Raw genomic sequence first — 22,454 nt, 5'->3', positions numbered from 1 at the left:
CGAACATCTTAAAAAATGAATTTATAATGAATCACGTTATTTGCAACACTTCTGTCCTCTGTGAAATTGAAAAGATAGTAAGAAATCGAGTATTTGTCAATCTTGCACATTTTTCTTATTCAGCAATGTTAGGTTTTGTTTAGTTTTTTTTGGTTTCTTTTTAGGAACTTGAAATCCCTTTGCCCAACTTATTCCAAAATAAATATTGACTCTTATTTTCATCCTTCTTCGGCTGATTCATTGAATAAATAGTCACTATGAACTATATAAAATGAAATGCAGCCAACAGAGGGAGCAATACATCCCAGGGTCCCCGATGTGTTCTGGTATTTCAGTTTTAGAACAAATCTTTTTGTCTCTTTGGTTTGAACGTACACACGACATCACATCTTTGCGACATTTTGATGTTTTTATTTCAGTCACGTCAGTGAAATTTTGCATTCATGTCAAGACAAGTGCTAAACAATATGATGAACATGATATGAATTAAAAAAATAAAAGTACAGCCAGCACTCAGACTTTTAAAGTAACGGAGCAGCAGTAGCCAAAGATTACCAGTGATGTGAATCCAGCTATATTGGCAAAACAAGGATGGAATGACAAACTGGCGATACAGCGAAGGAGAAATGGTGCAGCACATGTAACAAACTCAAATCTCTTGTCAGTTCAAGAGTTTTTCTTTTTTCAGGCAGGTATTTTCTACATGTACTCGTTAAGATGCAAGAGAATAGCTCCTGGGTGACAAACATACAGTAGGTAATCATATTCATGCATTCATGTTTTTAGAAGAAATTAAATTATGATCAAACATTTGAAGTGTTTCTAATCTACTCCATTTCTGTGTCTACTCTGGAGCATAAGGTGGACAACTCACACGTCTTAATCTAATATAACTTCTTCAGCACGCCGGCACACACTGTCCTGCCCTGCAAAGACAGACTTCCAACGATTTCACTTCTGCGTTGTGGCAGTGCTTATTTTTTTTCCTGAGGACTAACGACTGTCTCCCAGCATCCTGAGAGCGCTCTGTCTATTTCCTGTCACTCCTTAACCTGTGGAAGAAAAGGGCATGTCTTCTTTCATGTCTGCTGATGACCACCGCCGTCAGTGCTTTAAAACCAGACTGGCTCGTCACACAGCACAAAAAACGGAAAATAATGGAGGAAAAGATCAAACAAATACATTCAGAAGTTTCATGCTTAAGGCAGTTTCAGAGTTGGAGGCCTTCCCTTGCATTTACTGGGTCTGTTTAAAGTCAAGCTCTCTCATCCGATCTCAGAGGGGAATGCCTATTTTGGGAGAGACGTCTGTGTCATCCGCGTGTCTCAGAGACAAAGTAAGTCTTTGTTGTGCACACGCTTCTTCCCCCATGGCACCGGGTGCAGACAAATCAAAATCTAGCGCATACTCAAACGGTAACCCCCTGTAATAATAAAAAACAAAAGGTAAGAAACGTTTTCCTCAATCCAAACACCATCTCTTTACAAAAATAAAAGTTTAATCAAGCAACATCATAAACACTGACTTGTCCTGGTCGTTTTGACCAGATATGCATGCTGCTATTTAATGGGGGCCGTCTCTGACCTCAGCCGCCTGGCTATCAAACAACGTATTCACTGTAACAGCTTCTAGTTGTCAACACTGTGTCCAACGTGTGTCAGCTTATCTTGATTGTGCCTCGCTCGGAGAAATAAGAGGTCAAAAAAGAGACACGGAGGACAACAGGATTCAGTTCAAGTCTTTGGAGCCAACACTGCCCCCCCCCCCCCCCCACTCCTTCAGGACAGAGGTTAGTCAAGGGGAGGTGCAAAGGAGAAACAGCGAGTTGGGAGTGTTTTGGTCCACAAAAATAAAAAAAAACTGGAAGACTACAAGCTTCATGCTCCGGGGGTGCCCGCTTGCTGCCCCATAAGAGGGTCCACACCCTCTATGCCCTCCTGCACCGGGGTCGTCTCGTGCTCCGCCGTGATGACTATGGTGTTCTCGTCTACCAGCTCACAGGTGGGGTTGGAAAAAGCCGACAGCGGCAGGGTGATCCTCTGCATCTCACGCTCATACACCCGCTGCTCATGCTGCTTCTTCAAATCCCGACCCCTTAAGAATGAAAAAAATAAAAATAAAACACAAATTCATTAGTATGTTTCAAATTTATGTTGAAGAGTGTGCTGCAGCTATGGATTACTGGGTTTTAAGATACTGCATACAGGTATGAGCGCCTCTTATAACAAGCGTCTCGTTAGTAGCGAAGACGAGGGGCAGATGGTGAGAGGGGAGAATGAGCTCACAAGCTGGCAATGAGTTTATCTACTCCGGGGCAACACAGTGACAGGGAGCTGCAGGGAGCCGCCTTTCATTTGATCGAGAGCCAAAACTGGCCAATATACTATGATGCTGTTCTGTATCAACAGTTCACAGTAAGCCGCTGACAATTTCTTAGTTATCAACAGAAGTGATGCTGAGAAACTCGTCACTTGTAACAGTTTCTTGTCTTTGTGCTGAACAGAATTACATTCATATCTGCTGTGCTCTCTCCTCCCTCTGTAGTTTCTCACCAAAGCCTGTGATCGCTGCTACTTAACCCCATGATTTATGGACATTGTGCTCTTGCCGCCTGCTGTGTATTTATTTGTTCTTCTCTGTTCCCTGATTTTCGCCATTACTATCCTTTTAATGCCAACTTGAACAGAAAAGTCCCATGAGACTGCTATGTTGAATGAGAATCTATTTACCGGTACAGTAGATAAGTAAATGGTACTGAGCGTCGCATTCGATTCAAAAGAACACTTCTCATGAATGTCAATCCAGTAATTTAAAATGGATCTAAGTTCTGCAGCGAGTTTTAGAAATCTTTTTGGAGGAGTTATTTTATTTTTGTGCAAGGTATCAGTGTCCCTGTCGATAAAATACTACTACAGGCTGCGAGGAGATCCTGTTCCCAGAGTGTGTGTGTGTGTGTGTAGGGGGGTACTATGAATCTCTGTACTACACCATCCTCAACCTGGAGAAATCGTAGAACATTTGTAACCTTGTACATTGACATACACAGGAAGCAAAGGAGAGCAGGCACGTATTCATGGCGCAGTCGCATCAGGTGATTCACTATCACTGTATACCCAGGGAACATATAAGCCCTCTGACATAACATGCTTCTCCTCCTTATTAATAATCACCTCCTATAAATAGAAAACAAAGACGGGGCACTGCTAATCACGCATGATAGCCAAACGCAGGCTTGACAGAGCATTTTGTCCTGTGCCAGAGAGAATGTGAGGGCCCCTTTCAAAACGTTGACGCCGCCACTTTACATGTTGCATAACTGATGAGCGTGTGGGCGTGTTTCCATTCAGCTGCTCCTCCAAGCGCTCTCCTCTTTTGAGGATATGAAATCAGACTACTTTAAATAGATTGTGGGCAAGTTGTTGTCCTGCCATGCCCCCCCCCCCCATACACTGTTGTGGTCGTTTGTGCAAAAAGCTATTGATTGAAGTGCTTCTATTGCATTCATGTGGAACAGCAGAGAACGTCAGTGGGTAATATAAACGACAGGTGACAGGCCACGTCCATGCTATGATCTGAACACAGACATTCATCATGAAAGGGAAAACACACAAGCATACTGCGATGATTTAGATACTGACCTCTTATAGAAGTAGCCAAACGTGATGCCTGCTCCGAGGATTATTATAATTGCCATCATTGCGATGCCGAGAACATATCCTGAAACACAGAAAAGGACACGAATGTTCAAAATTTCAAGTTACGCTTGAATAAAAGCATTTTGACTTCAGTTTCTTGTTCTGATATGCTAACTATAATTAAGGAAGAGAGCAAGATTGACTACTACAAATGTTACACAAAATAAGATGAGTAATTCAAAGTTGAATATACCAAGAGTGCCAAGGTCCTTCTTCTTTTTTGGCCCCATGTGCACTCGCTGGCTGATTCCCATCACTGGCTGCACAGCAGCAACGTCTCCTTGAGAAGTTTTGGACTTGGCAGACTGAAAGCTCTCTGTGGAGGGAGTGGTTCCTGATGGGTTGAGGAGGTTGACCTCTTCTGGCACCACAGAAGTTTGCTCTACAGACACAACAATGGGACAACATGAAACAACACTTCAGTGGAATCTCCTTGTTATGCAGTTTTGTTAGATATGTCACTTTTACTCATAATGACTCAACATTGTGGATTAGCTCTTTTACCAACAAAATGTACCTGTACTTAAAATGTACCCACACAGTGGTGCAGTTTGGGTCTTCTCCAGATACTCTGGTTTAGCGCAGCAGGCCAAAAAAACAAGTACTGGAGGTGTGACTGTCTCTCTGCAGCCAGCAGGGATCAACTTCAAGCTCCCTGTGACCTTTACTTGAATAAGGCGGTCTAGAAAATGGATGGACTTGGAAGACAGTTTGCTTTCTCACAGTATATTCTCATTTTATACTAGTTACATTATGTGTTTTCATGCTATTCTGTCTTCGCAACAATCATAGTCACTCACAATCAAAAGAAGAGCCATCAGTACAACCAGACAACCTCATAATTTTACAGTGCGATTCTTTATGCTTAAACACTGTATATACAGCACTATGTAATTTGGCCATATTTATACTGTGGACCTTTTTTTTTTTTTTTAGGTTGGTGATTTCTAGTTGTTAAATGTGGACTTGGCTCTGACTTTATCGGAGCTTCATTTTCTGGGCCGTATGGTTTCCAATTACTGCCGGTCCAAAAACATGACTAGTGACGCAAATCCCTCCCCAACTGCCGGAGGAAGACGGGCTCCCCGATCATGAAACTGTTGGAATGTAAATCAATCAGGCTACTAGCAAGCGTGTTTGTTGTTGTTGTTGTTGTTGTTGTTGTTGTTGAGTTTCAGGCGTAAAGAGAAACAATCTCAGTGTGTTCACTTCGGTTTGCAGCGGCAGGAAACTTCAGCTGCAGATGTCAACATCTATTTTGTGTCGCTTCTTCCTTTTCCTCCTTACAACTTGTTTATGAACTCTGCCCGAGTTAAAGGGCCTGCAGTCACAGACCGAAGCAGCCAATAAAGTGGCTGTCTCCAAGGCACCGCTGTGCCTCACTACCAATAAGCTCAGGTTTGAGGCGGGGTCAGTGCTTTTCCTCAAACTGAACTTTCCAACGACTCAGTGAAGGGCTTTGTTATTCTGTTTCTGTTCTTCTCTAAAGAGGAAAGAGAAAACAAGAGACAAATCGTGCAATGTATCTCACAGTTTATCTCTGGCCTGTTGACCTGCTGCAGGCTAAAGCTCTGAACTTGAATTGTGAGGGAGCCATTTCCAACGTTGACAAGCATTTGGTTTATTTGTAGAAATGCAGCAAAAGGAAACTTCTTTATTGTCCCATAAGAGTTTACAGCTTGGCTGGTTTCTTTTTTTTCCTGCTGACTAACTAGGACACTTGCATACACAAGATTCATTCTGCCAACACATCCCCCCTAAGAAATAATGAGTTACAGAGGAAAGCTTGTAGTCGCTCCCTGAATAATCAGAGTTGTTGTTTTCTCTTTGATTTGGATGATGCACATGTATTGTTGCCTCGCCAAATTTGATCAAGCCAAGTCTAAGTGCTGCTCATAAATGTTGAAAGTTATTGCAGCGTACATTTTTCACTTACCTTCGCATGTCTCTATTGCACAAAATTGTCTCTGGATGGCTTCATCTGGGCCAACAATGTAACACCAAGGCCGCTCGGCGGCGTCTGGGTTTCTGCAGTAATTGTGATCTCCAGCACCTACAGGAGTGATGATAAAAACAACGCATACCTGTCAGTGTTGTTTTGTGGAAATACGGACCTTCCCTATGTGTAAAGCCGACTATATGGCTGTTACACTGGATTCATTAATCATTAAGACTACTTCATCACACCACAATGAGCAGGCCACCAACAGTGCAAACAAAGGAAAACAGCAGCTGCTGTACAAAAAGAAGACATTTACACCATAAACAGGCACAGAATCTGAAGTATGTGTTGTAAACACACGCCTGGATTCTTCGCTCTGGATGTTCATGAAATTACCTTGAAATTGACTTCATCATACTATAAACATTACAGAACTGATGTTGCGGGTTGCATTTAACCATGACAGGAAACATTTAGGCCCAGAGATACATCAAAAATAAACATGTTGACTTTCTCTATCAAAAACAAAAAACTTTTATTTAAAAACAAACAAACAAACAAACAAAAAAACTTTTAAAAATGCCATTACCTGTCTGTGAATCAGGATGAATGGCAACATCATAGTCCCTGGTGGTGTTGATCCAGTTCAGGCAGCTGAGCCCTGCAGAGGAGACCTGCTGCTCCCCTCGGTAGTTCTCGCCTCTGGATCCCATACAATCTGAGAATAACAACAAGTATGTTGAGAAATCAGTATGGGGGTCGGGGGGGTCTAGGTATAAAGAGTATGGGCTGAAGCACGCAATTCAAATATGATACGCCTTTTTCAGAGAAAAACAAATGAAGACCTAAATTTAAAAACAAAACATTATTCTTATTTTTGTTTTCTACCTTTCTGCTGCGCCTCTGACGCACTGCCGTCCACGATGGCCACGCTCAGGAAAACAACGTGCAGAGAGAAAAACATCCTGCAGAGCTGGCGGGATGAATCCACCGACAGCATCTTATAAAACTACAAAAAACAAAACAAAAACAACAATGCAAAACGTCTAGAAAATGCGGGTCGAGAGCCTGTGCTGAATGTGCATCAGTCACACTGCTCCTCTCGCCGGAGTCCCAGCCCTTGTTTTTGTCGGAGCAGCTCAGCTTTCTTGGTAAACAGCTTCTCGGTTGGAGGAGGAGCTGTCCTCTGCAGCAGCACAGACCTCAAGGTCCTAAAGCCTCACCATCCACTCACACGCGGTGAGGAGAAAAACAGCTGGCAAACAAGTCTGCCAACTTATCGGGGCACGCAGCCTTGGGAGAAGAAGAAGTGCGTCAACAAGTCTGCATGGAAAAGCATCAAGGATGTCCATTCGACACATTCTGTTTTAAAGATGAGCACAGAATACAAGATTGCAAGGAAACATCCGGATAGTGGGCCTAAGTATGTCCTCTTCTGTGAGATTGTCTCCATCTGAGGGAGTACTGGGACAAACATTAAATCAGTCTTTCAATAATAAACTCAACTCTGTAAACTATGAGTACACGTGCTGCTATATACTGTATGATGCACATGAAGTATGGACAAAAAAAAAAAAGAAACACAGCCTCACAGGCAGAAGGTCATGGGTTCAAATACCAGGTAGTATAGTTGCTTGGCACTGCCCAGGCGCAGAAGGGGGGAAAAAAAGATGCAATAATGCATTGGAGCAGGAACTTGGAGAGCAAACTGGCAGCTTCCTGGTCTATTTCTATATCAGATGTCAGTTTTACTACATTTTTCCATCCAGTTTCTTTCGCATTTTGTCCAGCTGACATTAGGTAAAAGGCAGGGTACACGCCTGCCAAAGTCAGTGCTAAGACGAATGAAAAGACATATAGTTTAACAGTCATACTTTTGGGTTAATAAAAATTACATTATATATTTATATCACATTCAGAAATGTTTATAATTTTTGATTTATTATGATTTCTTAAAAAAAAATAAAGGAACAAAAACAAGGCATGCTCTAAAACAATCCTCTGGTAATTGAACTAATCCACCCTCCTTACTTCTATCATTCTTTTTCCATAGTGTTCACATATTAAATTGTTACTTATAAATAGTTGCTTTCTCCTTCAGTTTTTTTTTTTTTTTTTTCAAATAATGATCGACTCTTTACTTACCGGTTTAGATATTGCTGCAGTCTTATCTTGGTGGAAACTTTTGGTTTATCAGTCTAAACGCCAGTTTTTCTTCCTGTTTCCCAGGCTTCATGATCAATCCAGGAGGAACTCTGTGTGGGGCATTCAACTGGGGGCAGCTGCCAATAGAATTTGCCTCGATATGCACGTGCACACAAAGCTGTAAACTGGGGGGGGGGGGGGGGGGGGGGGGGGGGGGGGTGTTTGTGTGATTGTTGGCTCCCCAGTAAAGAGGACAGCCAACTGCGTGACTCAGTGAGTGTTCAGTGAACCACTTTTCAAATAGATGCTTACTCAGTTTTCAGGCAATTACAAGAACAAACACACCACATCTGTCCAGGACTGTCCATCACTCACTGGACCGACAAGAGAAATGCAGGAGAGAACTGAACAAATTACACATACTCCATGTTAATATGTTGTATTTCAAGGAGGTTTATCTTTTAAAGGAGTGTCAAACGTACAAAGTACAATTTCCACCATTCTTTGCACCTGATGATGAAAAATCTACTGAACATCTATAATTGATCCCAAAACAAATTGCTCCTGGAGGGGTGGCAAAAGGCTCTGGTCTTTCAAGACCAGGACCTCAATCCACCAGGACAGATTCTGCCTCCCTGCAGTCAGACTTATGAACAGTGGTACAACTCCTCCACATATTAGTCACACTACTTTGAGTGCACACATAGTTGTTTTAAGTTTTGCACCTCTACACCAAAAGAAATTCCTCTTATTGTGGAAATGTTTTTGTTTTTAATAGTACCTGGCAATAAAAAATAAAAAAATTCCTGTACAATATAACCATGAAGCAGAAGACGAGCCTTTTTTGCAGATCAACAATTTCAATAATTTAATAAAAACAAGTTTCTAAATGCATCTGACAAAAGTTTTATCCCAATAAAAATATAATTTACAGTTACAATAATTCCATTTGTAGATTGAAACAGTTATTTACTAAAAATTGTTTTAGTTGTTGCTGTTGTTTTTTTTTTTTTTTTTTACATACAAAAGCAAGGGTTTATTTATAAGTTTAAAGAAAACAGTGGGAAACAGAGAATTTTCATGTCCCAAATTGTGCACCAAAGTTTGTGTAGACACACACTCACCCCAAAAAAGTGACTCAATCGACTTGGCTTTGTTCGCCGTTGCCACAGCTGATGATTTAATCAGTAGAGTGGAAGCGCGTCGTGAACTGCAACAATGGCAGACTTTTATGAGGCCAGATGTTTGAGGTTAAGACACCTTTGTCCTCAGGGAAGGTACAACAAAGCTAATATCAAATTCACTTTTTCCATTTTGTTTCCAAGGTTTAAAGTAGGGATACACTATTTTCCACATGAAAATGTAAATTGCATTTCTTGTCTTTTCTTTTCATGAAAATTGCACGTTATGTTGTAGGCAGGCAAACTAAAACTTGAATTTCTTCCAACATATCAACTTTCTGATCTGAATAACAGGAGCTCAGTTGGCAGGTTGACATTCATCCAATGATTTAATTCAGTTTGTGTTGTTTAGTGCATGAATCATTCTTATAAGCAGATTGTTTGAGCTTTCGTATAATAAAGACGCATATAAGCCCAGATACTTTTAGCAGGCATTATGAAACATTATCAGCAGATGTGAAATTCATATACTTGCAATAATAAACCTCAATATACATTTCATTAATAGCCAAACATGTCACATTTCAGGATCTTGCTTGTCAAACGTTGAGAGCAACTCATCTCAAACAAAAGCAATGGGCCATGTGGTGATGTAAGACTGCTCTAAAGTGCGGTCGGTTGCAAGGCAACCACCAGCTCCGCATCAGATCAATTCAATCATCGCCTGCCCTCATGTGGTTGGAAAATGGACACTTATCCATATCCAGGCAGGAGGCCTCTAATGGAACATTAAACCGTGCATTATATTCCCCGACTGGGTACCGAGCAGCCAATTTCTCCAGATCCTGTTGCATTACGTCACTGCATCGGCCAGAGTATTGCTCATGCTGCTGCTGAGACGTGGTAAACTTAGCACTTAGAAGCACAGGGGACAGGAGCCTAATGCTTTGGTGTACTGGTGAGCAGAAAAATAACCCTGGGGCTGGTCTAGTGAGTGCAACTCGGCATCAGAAACCTTCCTGCTGAAATGAATGGTCCCTGAAAACTGTAATTCAATAAAACACTCGAGCAATAAGCTGCTTTCGGAGCTTTTATAGAGCAGTTGTTTCCCTACGTGCATATGGAACACAAGGCGCAGACTGTTAGGTAAACATGATGCCGTACACAAGTAACCGTAGCGGCTGAGCGCTTACATAACTTGTGTGATCTCTTCCAAGTGCTGGCGTACTGCAGCATCAGCAATTGCAATACTCATTCAAAGTCGATGGTTGCACACATGCAAGTCATAAGTGTTCTTAAAATATCCTCAAGTAATTTTATCCTGGGCCAGCGTATTGGTCAAAGGACTTTGCTCAATGAGTGAGCAATGAGCTGTTCTGTTCCAGTGGAAGACACAGCAGCTTCTAGAGGAGGAGGGAAGTGGACTCCTTTCCGTCTTAGCAGGCTACAAACCTCTCGTAAACTAACGTGAACGGATGAAGGATCACAGAGGTGTCGCGCTTTCTCAGATGTTTTCAGCAGTAGCAGGAGAAAGGCCGCTCTGGTGAACAGGCCGCACAATGCGCCGTGGAAAGAGGGGTCCGTGAGGAGCGCCAGCCAAGAGGGGGTGAACGTCTCAGCTAGACAGAAAATAGATCATTCTCTCTCAGGAACACAGGAATTTGGCAATACTGCGGTGCATCACATGGCAAACAGAAACTCAAAAACACTTGCTAATTGAGCTACCTTGCGGGAGGTTTCTGCAGACTGCAAGATTATCTAGCACCTGTGCAGCATTTCCCTCTGCCCATGAATTCAGGCTCCGAGCCAGGGTTGAAGACCGAGTGTATCTTTCCGCCATCTGCAGCAGGTATGGCAGCACATAGGCAGCCATCACAGAGGGCTCAGCAAACACATTGGCCTCATCCTGTTCATACAGACCCGAAGATCTGGGCAAAAAAAAAAAAAAAGGAATGGTGACAGGTATGTATAGCTTAACAGGGGTGGATGTGTTTGCACAAGTATATCAGCTAACCTACCCTGAAGCGGAGGCCTCTTTCAGCACAACGCTGAGGTTCAGCTGAGGCACGTGGCACAGTAATACATCCAGTGTGCCGGGAGAGTCCCAGCACGCCTCCATCAGCAGGTCCAGGAGAAGTGGCAGAGCAAGGTTGACCTGCATGATGTGGATGCTCTTTTGGCTCTCACCTCTTCTTGCATGGTGGAGCATGGAGACATAGCAGGCTGCTTTCTTCCTCACCTGCTGGCTTTGGTCCTGCAGCAAGTACAGGCCTGTGTTGATCACCCTGAAGGAGAAACGAGTTCACGTTTTAATTTGTGTCGCTCAAAAAGGGTTCCAGCACAGTGTGAACAGTCTTTTTATACCTGGTCAGGATGGCAGGCAGAGTGTTTTGTTCTTGCTGGCTGTGATTTATTAGTGGGACCCCAGCCACACAAAGAGCTTCAGCAGACGCCATCCTGAGCACTTCAGGGGCCTCCGGGACCCGCTGGGATTCTAAGACGCTGCACCAGCGTTGGTACGTTGATATTTTAACACTGATTGGCAAAAGATGAGAAGAAGTCAGAGCTGTGAGAAGAAGTAGGCGACTTCACGATGAGGTAAAAACGACAGTAAAGACCTGAAGTCTGGCGCCTGGGAAAGCAGCAAACTGGCAGCGTGCAGAGCCTGGGAGAGGAACTCTGGGCCACCTCTCTGGTCCTCCAGGTCCCTGAGCAACAGATGCAGGCACTCAGGCAGAACTGGCTCTTGCAGTGAGGCAGAGTGGGGTGAAGTAGGATCAGCTCCAGTCATAACAGCTACCAAAGCTTGGAGGTAGATTCTGCGATACTCCACATTGTGGCTCAACAATGCCTCCTTCAGGTATGACTGGAGATACAGCACAGAACAGTTTTTCCTCCATGTATCCATAAACAAGTTGCACTTTAACCAAACTAGAAAACATAGCAAAGGAAAACTAAGTTGTTGATGAAGTTACTAGGACACACAAATTGCATGCAATTTCTTATACTGGCTTCAGATATGTAATATCTTATCAGGTATTTTTGTTTTGTTTTGTTTTTTGAAGAGGGTCAGCATATACATAGGAAGTGACATTTGCTAAACAGTCTCATAACAAAGCAACATGCCAGACAGTAAATTTCAGTGACCTGCATGAACTTTAGCAAGATAAGGACAGACATCCTATGAGTATAATAGTTGACAGACACGCCCTGTGAAATGTTAAAGGGGGAAACAGATCTCCGGACAGATTTCATAGTACTAAGGCTATCTCCACCCACAAAATGTTCCCATATTGTCTTTTGAGAAGGTTGCTGTGTTCTGGTTAAAGCTGCAGCTTTGGTACATATCATGACTCACCTGCAATACTTTTTGGATCACACTTCTCAAACTGGCTTGCTGTGAGCTCCACCCATCCAGCACCCACGTAACCAATGAGAGCCTCAGGTCAGGGCTCGCTGCAGAGAAGCTGTTCCACATTTTAGTGGCACACTTTGAATCTGCACTTAGAAAATGGACGGCTTGTTGGTGGAAGGAAGACAACCCAATCTGTGGAGGATCAGAAAAATAAACATATCTGCATCAGAGATATTTGCACATTTGTGGGTATTGGCAATTTATTCGAAAAGAAACATTATTTTTGCCATTGTCAACAGCTTATCAGCTTCTTTTTTTTTTTTGCATTTTCTTGGATCGAGAGAGGATTACTTGGATTCATATCCACTAAAATTCATGTAAAACAAATGACTATATTGTGATTGCAGAAGTGAAGAAGCACATCTTCATATGTGGCTGGCTCAGGTGCAAGTCTGCACTACTGCAGGAGTTAATCAACATATCTATTGACACAAGTAATAAACGCTGCAATGCAACCAGCAAAGGTATCTGCATCTGATTGTGATAGACTGTAACAGACTATAATCGCAAGATGAAATAACTTTGGCCAGGGTGTAGAACACTAAAAACTCAGTGTGTGTTGTGTTGAAGGAGGCGCACTGTGCTATACATGTGGATTATTTAATGCAGTTGAACTTTTAGCTTAGTGACGGCCAGAGTTCAGACTGTCTACCAGAGGACATCGGTGTAATAGATTATTTAACAAGGTATATGAATAGGAGTTAATAATATAAGGAGGTACGTGAATAGCTTTACATTTAAATTATTGAATCAAAATGCATGTATTTCATCAACTCCTTCAGTTTTACAATATCTATTGGATAATCGTAGTGGATGTTTCTTTAGTATGTGGATAAATAATCTTCCCTACATGACTATTATTGGAAATCAATGAGTGGACTGCGAGTGGCCCATGTCTGGTCTAATGGAGGACCAAACAGATGTCACCAGCCACAGCGCGAGCCTCACAAACATCATGTTGCAGCTGTGCTCAATTCAGTGTGTAAATATGTTACAATAAAAATTAGACAACACAGTTTCATAGCCACTACATACCATCTAAGACCTTTGCATTATAAACTAAATTGGCATATCTATCGTTCTGATCAAATCAAAGTGTTCCTTTAATGAATAAAACTTTTGATATCAGGTTGTGTCACAATGTCACACGCACCTGAAGACCCTGCCGAGGTTTTTGAAGGTCTCGCATGACTATGTCCCTGAGGTCTGACATGAAGCTTTCACAGGACAGCACCCTCAGAGAATCAGCCACTCCGAGGTAGACTGCCCTCACGAGGGGGCATCGCTGAGCTTCAGTCACCAGCCACAGTGAGGCCTGGACTCTTCTCTGCACTTCGCTCAGGTCGTCTGAAGGGAAACTACAAATGGAAAACCAGCGGGATATCAAAGTCCGGCACTGGAAAGCCGAAAGCATCCGATGAATGAATAAACAGTTCCTTTATGTCTCACCTGCCTAAGCTGAGTGCTCTTTGCAGCAGGGCTTTGATCTGCAGCAGCTGTCCGTGGAGCCGGTTGTGACAGCAGCGCTTCTGTGGATTTGGCAGTTCAGCCAAGAGTCTGATGAGGATGTTCATGTATTCTGAAGGGGGACTCATGGCAACCAGAGCCTTAGCGGCCATCGCTCTCACACTGTAAACAGGGCTGGCAGACAGCTTCAGTAAGGGAGGCAGGAAGTCTGACAAAGTTCTGGCAGTGGGAAAAAAAACAGAAAACACTGAAGACACTTACTCGGTCAAAACAAACACCATCATGTATATATTTAAGAAGATACTTCATCAAATATTATATTGAAACTAAGAATTCACATTTTGATTGACATGCTGGTTCAGCTTGTTAAGAGTTTCAGCTTAATACAATTACTGGAAAAAGCTTGTTTTGTTCAGATGTAACAAAACCCACTAGCAAACACAGATGAAGCTCGTGAATATTTTCTATGTTTACTTACTAATGTAAAAAAAAAAAGTTCCTCTGAAGGTTTCAAACATACAACTTTCTAAGTTTTCTGTTTCCAGTATGTATGCTATTTCATCTGCGCCTCCATGACTCTTTACTTTAAACAGATTGACGTCGACAACAAACTAAAATGCCCATATTTTAGAAGATGTCAAATTAACTGCCTTCATTCATACAATTACGGTCAGAAATCAATCGGTTTTCGTAAAATGGTAATGAATGAACTGTAATCACTCTGTTGAATCCTGGACGCCGGGCTGGAGCTGGGCTAACAGGGTGAGGATGGGGTAGAGTGAGGGTTGGAGGTGTAGCTTGGCCTCCATGGATGGACCCTGGAGGTCTCCTGCCGCCCCTCTCAGCTCGCCCAGGAGGAAGGGTTGCAGTGCAGGATAGTGGAAGAAGAATGCAGAGGGGGACATGGCATGTTGGGTTGGACCGGCCTCATCGCTGCTTGACCTCTGACCGAGCATTCGAGAACATAAAGTACCTGAAAGGAGATTTTAATGATTGTAGTGTGTGGAGCATTTATTCATAATTGAATAATAATGTGCAGATAAATAATAAGGCCGTCACATGATAAATAAATGACTCATATATATAAAAAAAAAAGTCTTTGTCTTACTGTAAAGTTGCAGCGCTGCATTCCTCATGGCCCAGCAGGGAGAACTGAGCAAAGTTAGCGACAAGATGGCTACAGAGGGGGCAAACTGAAGAACGGCTACTCCCAAACTGGAGCCACGCACCAGCGCCTGCAGAGTGTGAACTGCACACACCTGGAGGAGACAGCACCATATTTTGATCAGGTCTGACTAAGCCTACCCACAGACGTGCCTCCCCCTGTTATTGATACTATGCCTGCTTACCTGAGGGAGGTCTAGCGTTTGGTCCCACTTCTCATTTAGAGGAGTTTTGGCTGTTTCCAATAAGGTTTGCATGCTGTGGGCCAACAGTGGTCTTGCTTTACTGCCGTCCTCTGCTGACAAAACACACAGCATCAGCATGGGCAATCCTGCAGCCCGCCGGGTCACGGAGGTCGAACTGAGACACTGCACAACCTGCAATCCCTGGAAACAGTCAGAAAAGGAAAAAAACTCTAGAAGCCACCAACCCTTGTCATTAAATAAAAATGTCAATCCAAATCACGCACGATCACTCACTTGTTTCAACATTTGAGCTGGGATATCCCTGGCCTCGGGATCACCGCTGCTCAGTAGGGATGCACAGAACTTAGTGAAGCCAATGCAGCATCCTTCTACTGCCCCCTGGTGAACAAACATGATTCAGAAACCATCAAGAGAGCTGCTGGAGATAAATATCCTTCTCATGTGCATTTGTAAAACTTACCCAATGACGACATTTAAGAAGAATATTCTTGAATATATTTGATGCTCTTATTATATCGTCTTTTGTGAGACGGCACTGGCTGTTTTGGTTGGATTCTGATAGAATCTTTTCCACCAGGGAGCCTAATAGGATTCCTATTTCCTGATGAGAGAACACAACTGTGAAGGCTGAGAAAAGTGCCCACATGTCGGTCAATAAGAATGAAAACGATGCTATTCAATGTTCTTAATTTGTGAACTATCAGGTTAAGCCTCAAAATGTAGAAAGCGTGTTTACCTTGAGGGAGACCCAGCAGCAGGTGAGAACAAGGCTGTGCTCTTCAGACAAGAGGACGCATTCGTCTCCGTCCACCTGCCCACCTTCGGACTGCACGATCAGGGAGGTGATGGCATTCCCCATGTCACAAAACGAAGGTGGGGCATCTGAGACACGAAACAGATATTTGGTGGGTGTTGTCCAAAATATAGAACCGTGCGGTATGTCTGGAGATTTCTCAATTACCCTTCTCAGCGGCAGAAGCGTCACAGTCTCCATAGAGGACCCCAAGCAGCAGTAGAGAGATTTTCTCCAGCAGGCCGAGCAGCTCAGCGATCAGACTGTAGTCGAGTGCAGCATAGTCATCATTGGGCGACTGGAACCAACACTTCTGAAGAGCACAGAGAACACCTGCAATGTACATCAAAACACTGTTAAAGAACTGAAAGCCTATTTCAGATGTTCACCACCACACAGGATAAATGTCTTGATCCTCACCATGTATAGGTGTAGTTCTGGCAGCAAGCATCATGTCTCCCCTGGCTGTCAGATAATGCTTCTCCAGCTCCTTCACCAGGACTCTGATCATGCCGGAGGCTTTCGGTTCACTTCCACTTTTGACAGTGACGGTGCTCTTCAAGTCATTGTCCTCATGCCGGTCCTGTGATCTACCGGGAGAAGAAGTAATGCGGGCTTGAAATTTAAACCTAAAGTTGTTCTGTGTCTCGAGGATGCAAGGCTTACTTCAGAATGAGCACGGTCATCATCAGAGCGCCCATTTGAGCCTCCTGCACTCGAGGACTGCACAGAAACTGATCGCTTTTGACGTGCAGCACTTCAGCAACGTCATCTGGAAATCTGGCTGGAAAAAATCTCAACAACAACCCCGCAGAGAGGTCGCATATCTGGATAGGAAAATATATTTTAAAATTTAACTTCAAATAATTGGAACAGTGTGACATACATTTAAGGAAAATGAAAATAGCTTAACCTCATTTGTTGAATCTTCCAAACAGCCGATAAGAGTCAGAAGGTTTGTCCTGCTGAAGAAATCCCACTTTCCTTGATCCCTCGCACATTTAATGAGAGACCCCATATTTGCTGCAACAAATAACAGATCAAATGTATTAGAAGCCAAAATAACATCCGATTAAAAAGTAGCACCATTTACTCAAACTGACCCGGAGGCTGTCCTTTCTTTTTGTCAGGGCTCCAGGTGTCTGTGCAGGTCTCCAGCACCGCTGACAGCAGCAGCAGCACAGTTTTCTTCCTCTGATAGTTGTGTCCTTTTGAAAGAAAGCTGTATGGAAGCTGACTCAACCAGTCAACAAACCCTGCGTGGCACACACAAACAGTTAGCTGAAGAGAGAACAATAAAGGGTACAAACATTTCCTAAAGAAGCCAACACATCATCAGTGCTACAAAAGTACACAATGAGTCAGTTATCGATTTCTCAACAGTGGTATATGGTACCACCAGTGGTACTCAGGTTCCCTTCAGTGATGTGTAGGAAATTCATAAATATTAAGTTAATTTGAACATATTTAATATTATTCTAATAGTTCCAACACTGAATAAAAATACATAAAACATGACATTTTAATTATTATGTCTCCTCTACTTTATGCCCATATAATCCTGCTACATCTGGTTTATGCACTATACATTAGACACGATTATTTACTTTATTCACTGTGAGAAGAAATTGATTCTAAAAAACAGCACAATTATGTCTCTGTCAGTCTCCTCTACTGTCTGTTTTGTGACTTAATGAGAAAACGTCTTGTTAGTCCTAATGTTGTGGCTTGGTTTATTTATGAGGGAAAGAAGTTCTGCATCTTGTTAGGATGAGTTTAAGTGGTAGAATGGTAGAATGCTACGGCTTTGTACATGCTGGCCCGAATGCCGAATACAATATATAAAATAAATCATCTTTAGACTAGGATTAAACATGCTTCCTTTTTGAACTGTCCATAACTTATTGGATAAGCCTCTGCTACTGTATGTTCACAGTGGTCATGCTGGGCACACAGTAAAAAGTTAGAAGTTAGAAGTTTTATCCTATTAGATTTGTGATGTAAACACAAACTCATAGATGTTGGCTTTCTCACCTATTCCCTGCTCCAACACATCTTCCATCTTTTGCGAGTTGGTGGCATCACCTCTCTTTTTGCCCTTCTGCCCTCTGACATGTGACAAGCAGCCATCTCTGATGCGAACCAGGAACCTCTTCAGTCCAGCCTGAAAGTGCTGGCGAAAAGATGACGACTCGCAGTTCAGGTTCTGAGGAATAAAGGTTTTCATGATTGCCATCTCCTCGGTGCTGGGGGTTTCTTTGGTCTTCGGGCAGCAGCAGAGCAGATTGAGAGCAGCAACACGGATTTTGTCATCTGCGGATCCCAGAGCGAGCTGCAGGGTTTCAAAGGCTGAACTGCCCTGAGAGGCCCATAGGGGGCAGCCAGTTACGGCTCGATATGAGCTCATAATGCTCGCCCAGGCATGGAGGTGCCCTGGAGAGCAGTGGTCCAGAGACACCAGCAGATGGTCCACAGCAGACGGGAAAACCTGAAAGGTGATGGGTAATAGCTGCGTTGAGCAGTTGCTCTGCAGGAGAGCCACTTGACACGTGAAGGCCCTGTGAATGACCGGCTGCCAACGCCGCGCCCAGTGACCACCCAGGTCCAGCTCAATCACAGGCTGCTGTGCCATACTGCACAGCTCCTTCCTCTGATGCTGGATCAGACATTTGTAGAGCTCTACTCCACATGGTGAGAGGTGATTGGTAGACAAGCATTTCAAGAGGTGATCTGGTAATTCAGAATACTGATCCCACACCTAATCAATAAAAAGGAAGAAAGAAGTACGGATTAAAATCAGCATGATCAAGATTCACCATGTTCCACTCTCATTGGCACCCTTAACTACTCACTGTGTCAGTACCCAGATATGGCAGCAGGGCACACAGGTGACGATATTTGGCTTTAGATTCCCAAGGTAGTTTCAGAATTCGCAGCAGCAAATCGTAATAAAGAGGTCTCTTTGTGTCTGAAAAGTGTTCACAGTCCATTTCATAGAGGTCCAGTAGCAGAAAAAAGGCACTGCGTGCAAATTCTGACACCCCTTCAACCTGTAAGAAACACAATATCACTGAACAGCTGTCACAGTTTTCTGTATGACAATTCTTTCTTAAAATTTTGAACATTTTCCACTCATGAATCATGTCATGATCCACAGAGCTACGTGCATGAAAAGGTGAGGTTGCATCCAGCTTTAAAGGGTGGAGGACACAATTGAAAATGATGAGAGGAGAACAAGCAAAGGCCACCTTATACCACCTTATAATATATATATATATATATATATATATATATATATTATATCTTAAGCAATGACTCACTGGACTTTCTGCATTGGTCCAGATCATGTGAACAAGCTGTTGCTGCAGGCTGCTGTTGTCTGATAGGAGGCGAACGTCCGTCCTCTTCCAGATATCAGGCAAAGACTCTTTCAATCTCTTCATCCACAGTGTTAAAGCTGCAACAAACGACTATATGTAAGCAGGTGCCAATGCATTTTGATCACAATAAAAAAACCCAGAAATGACTCACCTTCGAAGGCAAAGTAGTGACAGTCAATCTTCCCCTCACACAATGCAGACACCACCGGAAACAGTCCCTTCAACAGTAAACATGTCTGCCAAGATACAAGAAAGGGTGGATTTGGGAAAGCAAGCACGCACAGCAGAACCTTAAATGGTGTTTTTGTAGATTTACCTCACTGGCATCGCCTTGTGAGCTGAGCAAGATGGGCGGCAGCGAGCAGGTCAGGAGACCCCTGCACACAGCCAGTCTGTCCCCCCCGTCCTCCCCTGGTGTGTTGCACTGAACTTGTAGAGCACCAACAGTCAGCAGCCAGGGCTCTGAGGAGTGACAGGACTCAGCCCTTCAGTCAGACCTTTTAAGTGTTCACTATCGACTGGATGCTTCATTTTGAGCGGTTCGGTACGTCTAAATGCTTTAACTAACTTAATGCCGTGAGCTGAGTATTGGTGGAATGGAACATCTGGAATGTTCCCATCACAGGGCCAACATGAATGCACATTCACGTCTATGGACAAATTATGGTCACCAGATAACTTCAAGTGGGTTTTTAAAAACCTGAGTATGCAGAGAAAACCCACGGGCCAAACATTAAAAAGCTTACACAGAAAGACCCCATAACCTAACCCAGACTCAAGACCATGACACAAAAGTGCCAACCATTACATAACAGAATTCCAGTGTTGGATTTGCTCATGCTATTTTCACTGATGTTTACATACCTGAAAGAGAGACCTGCAGTAACCTCCAGGCAGCATTTCCTCCAGCTCTGCTGTCTGATGCGGTGTTGATCAGCATGGCAACAGCAATGCCTGCTAAAAGACGAGTGTCTCTGTTGCAGCACTGTATAGGAGGAGGCACAAACTGATTAATCAGAGCAGACATCTGGATGTAGATATGCAACTATGAATGATTAAATTAGTAAGTAACCTGTCCAAGTAATATGTCCATAAGAGCCTGCAGAATGTTCTGTGCTGTTGGGCTTCTGTGGTCCTGTTCCCACACGAGAGGAGCCACTTCTGTGGCCAACAGCTGAAATATCTGCAAACAGACCTGCAGAGAGGACATTTGGCAGCTTAGTAATAGAGATCATGCATTAGGCTGAGGATGAAAGCAATGAAACATGTGAGTTCGAGTGCACCTTGACGGCAATGTAGCACAGTGGACCGTCTCTCAGGGACTCTTGTTGCAATACAACAGGAAACAACTCGGACAGTTTATTCAGCATGGACACGTACGACTCTTTCCACACTTCACGACCAACAGTGCTGTCCTCAAGAAACATACAGGCTGATAATATATGGGGGGGGGGGGGGGGGCGAAAGAAAAAGAAAAAGATTAAAAGTAGCACAGCAATATTCATGACATGTTAACTTAACTCGTCATCTTTAGATGGCACCAACCTCTCTGCAAATCTTGGTGGGTCAAAACCTAAAAGACGGAGTTCAAAGTTATGTGCAACGACTTTGTGAGAATACATGACACACACAAGTGAGGCGAGGTCGTTGTACCTGGTCACTGTGGGCCACAGAGTCCAAACAATGAAGGGTCTCTCTAAAAACCAACTGGTGATCCACTTTCGCCATATATTGCAACATCTGTAACACACATATATAACATGTCAGTGAGTTTCAGCTCGATCTGAAGTATAGCAACATGAAGAGAGCGTGTGCCGAGCTGACCTTGTCCACTTTCCGACAGGCCGTGGAGCTGCTGGCCATCTGCAGCTGCATGGACAGGAGGAGTTTGACAAGAAGTGTGAGGTGGTTCTCATCTAAACCTCGAAGCTGCGCCTCTGAAATCTGTTTCTGCAGCTGGAGGGCTTCATCCAAGTAGCGCTCCTTACATCTTTTCACATTATTCCTGTTCAAGTAAGCATAGTTAATCATTGCACTTCATCAAGAGGTGGAAAAAGTCCAGAAGGTTTGGACTCAATGACAATTATAGTTCTATCCACCCACACTTGTCAATACCACCACATCCATTTCGAGCACAGAACACACATATAAAAGTAGAAGGAACTGGTGACAGCAAGTATTAAATTAGATGTATATATTATGAATAGTTATGATCGAAGCACAAATTACACCGACGACAAAATAATGGAAGTGCAAAGAACCAAATTGTCAGTGGATGAAATCACAATAAGTGGATTCCTTATATCAGTTCATGGTTTCATCATCATCATCATCATCATCTTTTATTGCAGACATAGGAGTCCATAAAAAAACATTCACAAATACATAAAACAAATATATACAAATACATAAAACTGGGAATAAAAACAGTATAATAACACCAATAATAGGTATATCTTAATCAAGAAGGTTGTGCAACGTTCAAATCATTGTTATAATACCAGCTCCTGTGATATTTTATCATGATTTAAGATATGTTACGACACTGGTACATACTGTTATATAGCACTTTTTCCACTGACGAACAGGCTACAAAGCAGTTTGCATCAACATCAGAATCAGAAATACTTTATGATATATCCAGATTATGAATCTACAAATGTTGCAGAACCTTGTTGAAGAAGATAATCCACAGACCGGGGTAAAAACAAGTCCAAGTCATCGTTATTCTGATAAATGTACATAATGTGAATATGTGTGCCCCCTTCTTGTGAAGGAGACGTGTCCAGTGTGAGTACAGTCACACTGACCTGGAGGATTCAGACAGTTTGTGGAGGAATAGACTGAGCGTCTGTCGGACGTTTTCAGGAGCTTCATCCTCAGAGATCCGGCAGTCCTCCAGAGCGGCCAGCAGAGCTTCACACGACTTCATAATTAATCCTTAGCTCGCCAGACACTTTTTAGACACAAGGCAGCATGTTGGTTGAGATGTCACGTGACACATCACTACTTCTACTATCAGTGAACCAACAGTCATCGTGGTGTCGTGCTGCGTGCTGCACCCTGGTGGTTGAATCCTGTATCGACAAATACAAATGTAGTAGTATTGACGCCATGAATACAAGA

The 22,454-nt window shown here is 43.1% G+C and overlaps 2 protein-coding genes across 2 annotated transcripts; both read right to left on the bottom strand.

Annotated features, from left to right (window-relative positions):
* Window positions 1-396: 396 nt before the first annotated feature.
* On the bottom strand, window positions 397-6,760 carry pik3ip1 (phosphoinositide-3-kinase interacting protein 1). The gene is made up of 6 exons (XM_080498827.1): window positions 6,526-6,760; window positions 6,227-6,355; window positions 5,632-5,748; window positions 3,889-4,077; window positions 3,639-3,717; window positions 397-2,094 (listed from the first exon to the last, which is right to left on the bottom strand). The coding sequence occupies exons 1-6, from the start codon at window positions 6,635-6,637 to the stop codon at window positions 1,878-1,880; spliced, it is 843 nt and encodes a 280-aa protein (XP_080354953.1). The 5' UTR covers window positions 6,638-6,760; the 3' UTR covers window positions 397-1,877.
* A 3,481-nt stretch (window positions 6,761-10,241) lies between these two features.
* Window positions 10,242-22,260, bottom strand: LOC308132826 (tRNA (32-2'-O)-methyltransferase regulator THADA; the record flags this gene model as incomplete). Its single annotated transcript, XM_080500010.1, has 30 exons — window positions 10,242-10,522; window positions 10,629-10,831; window positions 10,922-11,188; window positions 11,268-11,438; window positions 11,522-11,769; window positions 12,262-12,450; window positions 13,472-13,676; window positions 13,768-14,004; window positions 14,506-14,758; window positions 14,894-15,044; window positions 15,135-15,335; window positions 15,429-15,533; window positions 15,616-15,756; window positions 15,892-16,037; window positions 16,117-16,281; window positions 16,369-16,538; window positions 16,615-16,775; window positions 16,862-16,971; window positions 17,052-17,204; window positions 17,983-18,706; window positions 18,801-18,998; window positions 19,269-19,405; window positions 19,480-19,564; window positions 19,645-19,790; window positions 20,193-20,313; window positions 20,401-20,523; window positions 20,612-20,721; window positions 20,874-20,901; window positions 21,153-21,333; window positions 22,139-22,260. The coding sequence occupies 30 exons, from the start codon at window positions 22,258-22,260 to the stop codon at window positions 10,242-10,244; spliced, it is 5,532 nt and encodes a 1,843-aa protein (XP_080356136.1).
* Window positions 22,261-22,454: the final 194 nt, after the last annotated feature.

The sequence above is a fragment of the Blennius ocellaris genome, assembly GCF_963422515.1.
Source record: "Blennius ocellaris genome assembly, chromosome: 7".
In the NCBI taxonomy this organism is placed as follows: Eukaryota; Metazoa; Chordata; class Actinopteri; order Blenniiformes; family Blenniidae; genus Blennius; species Blennius ocellaris.
This window is presented reverse-complemented; position numbering and strand designations above follow the sequence as displayed.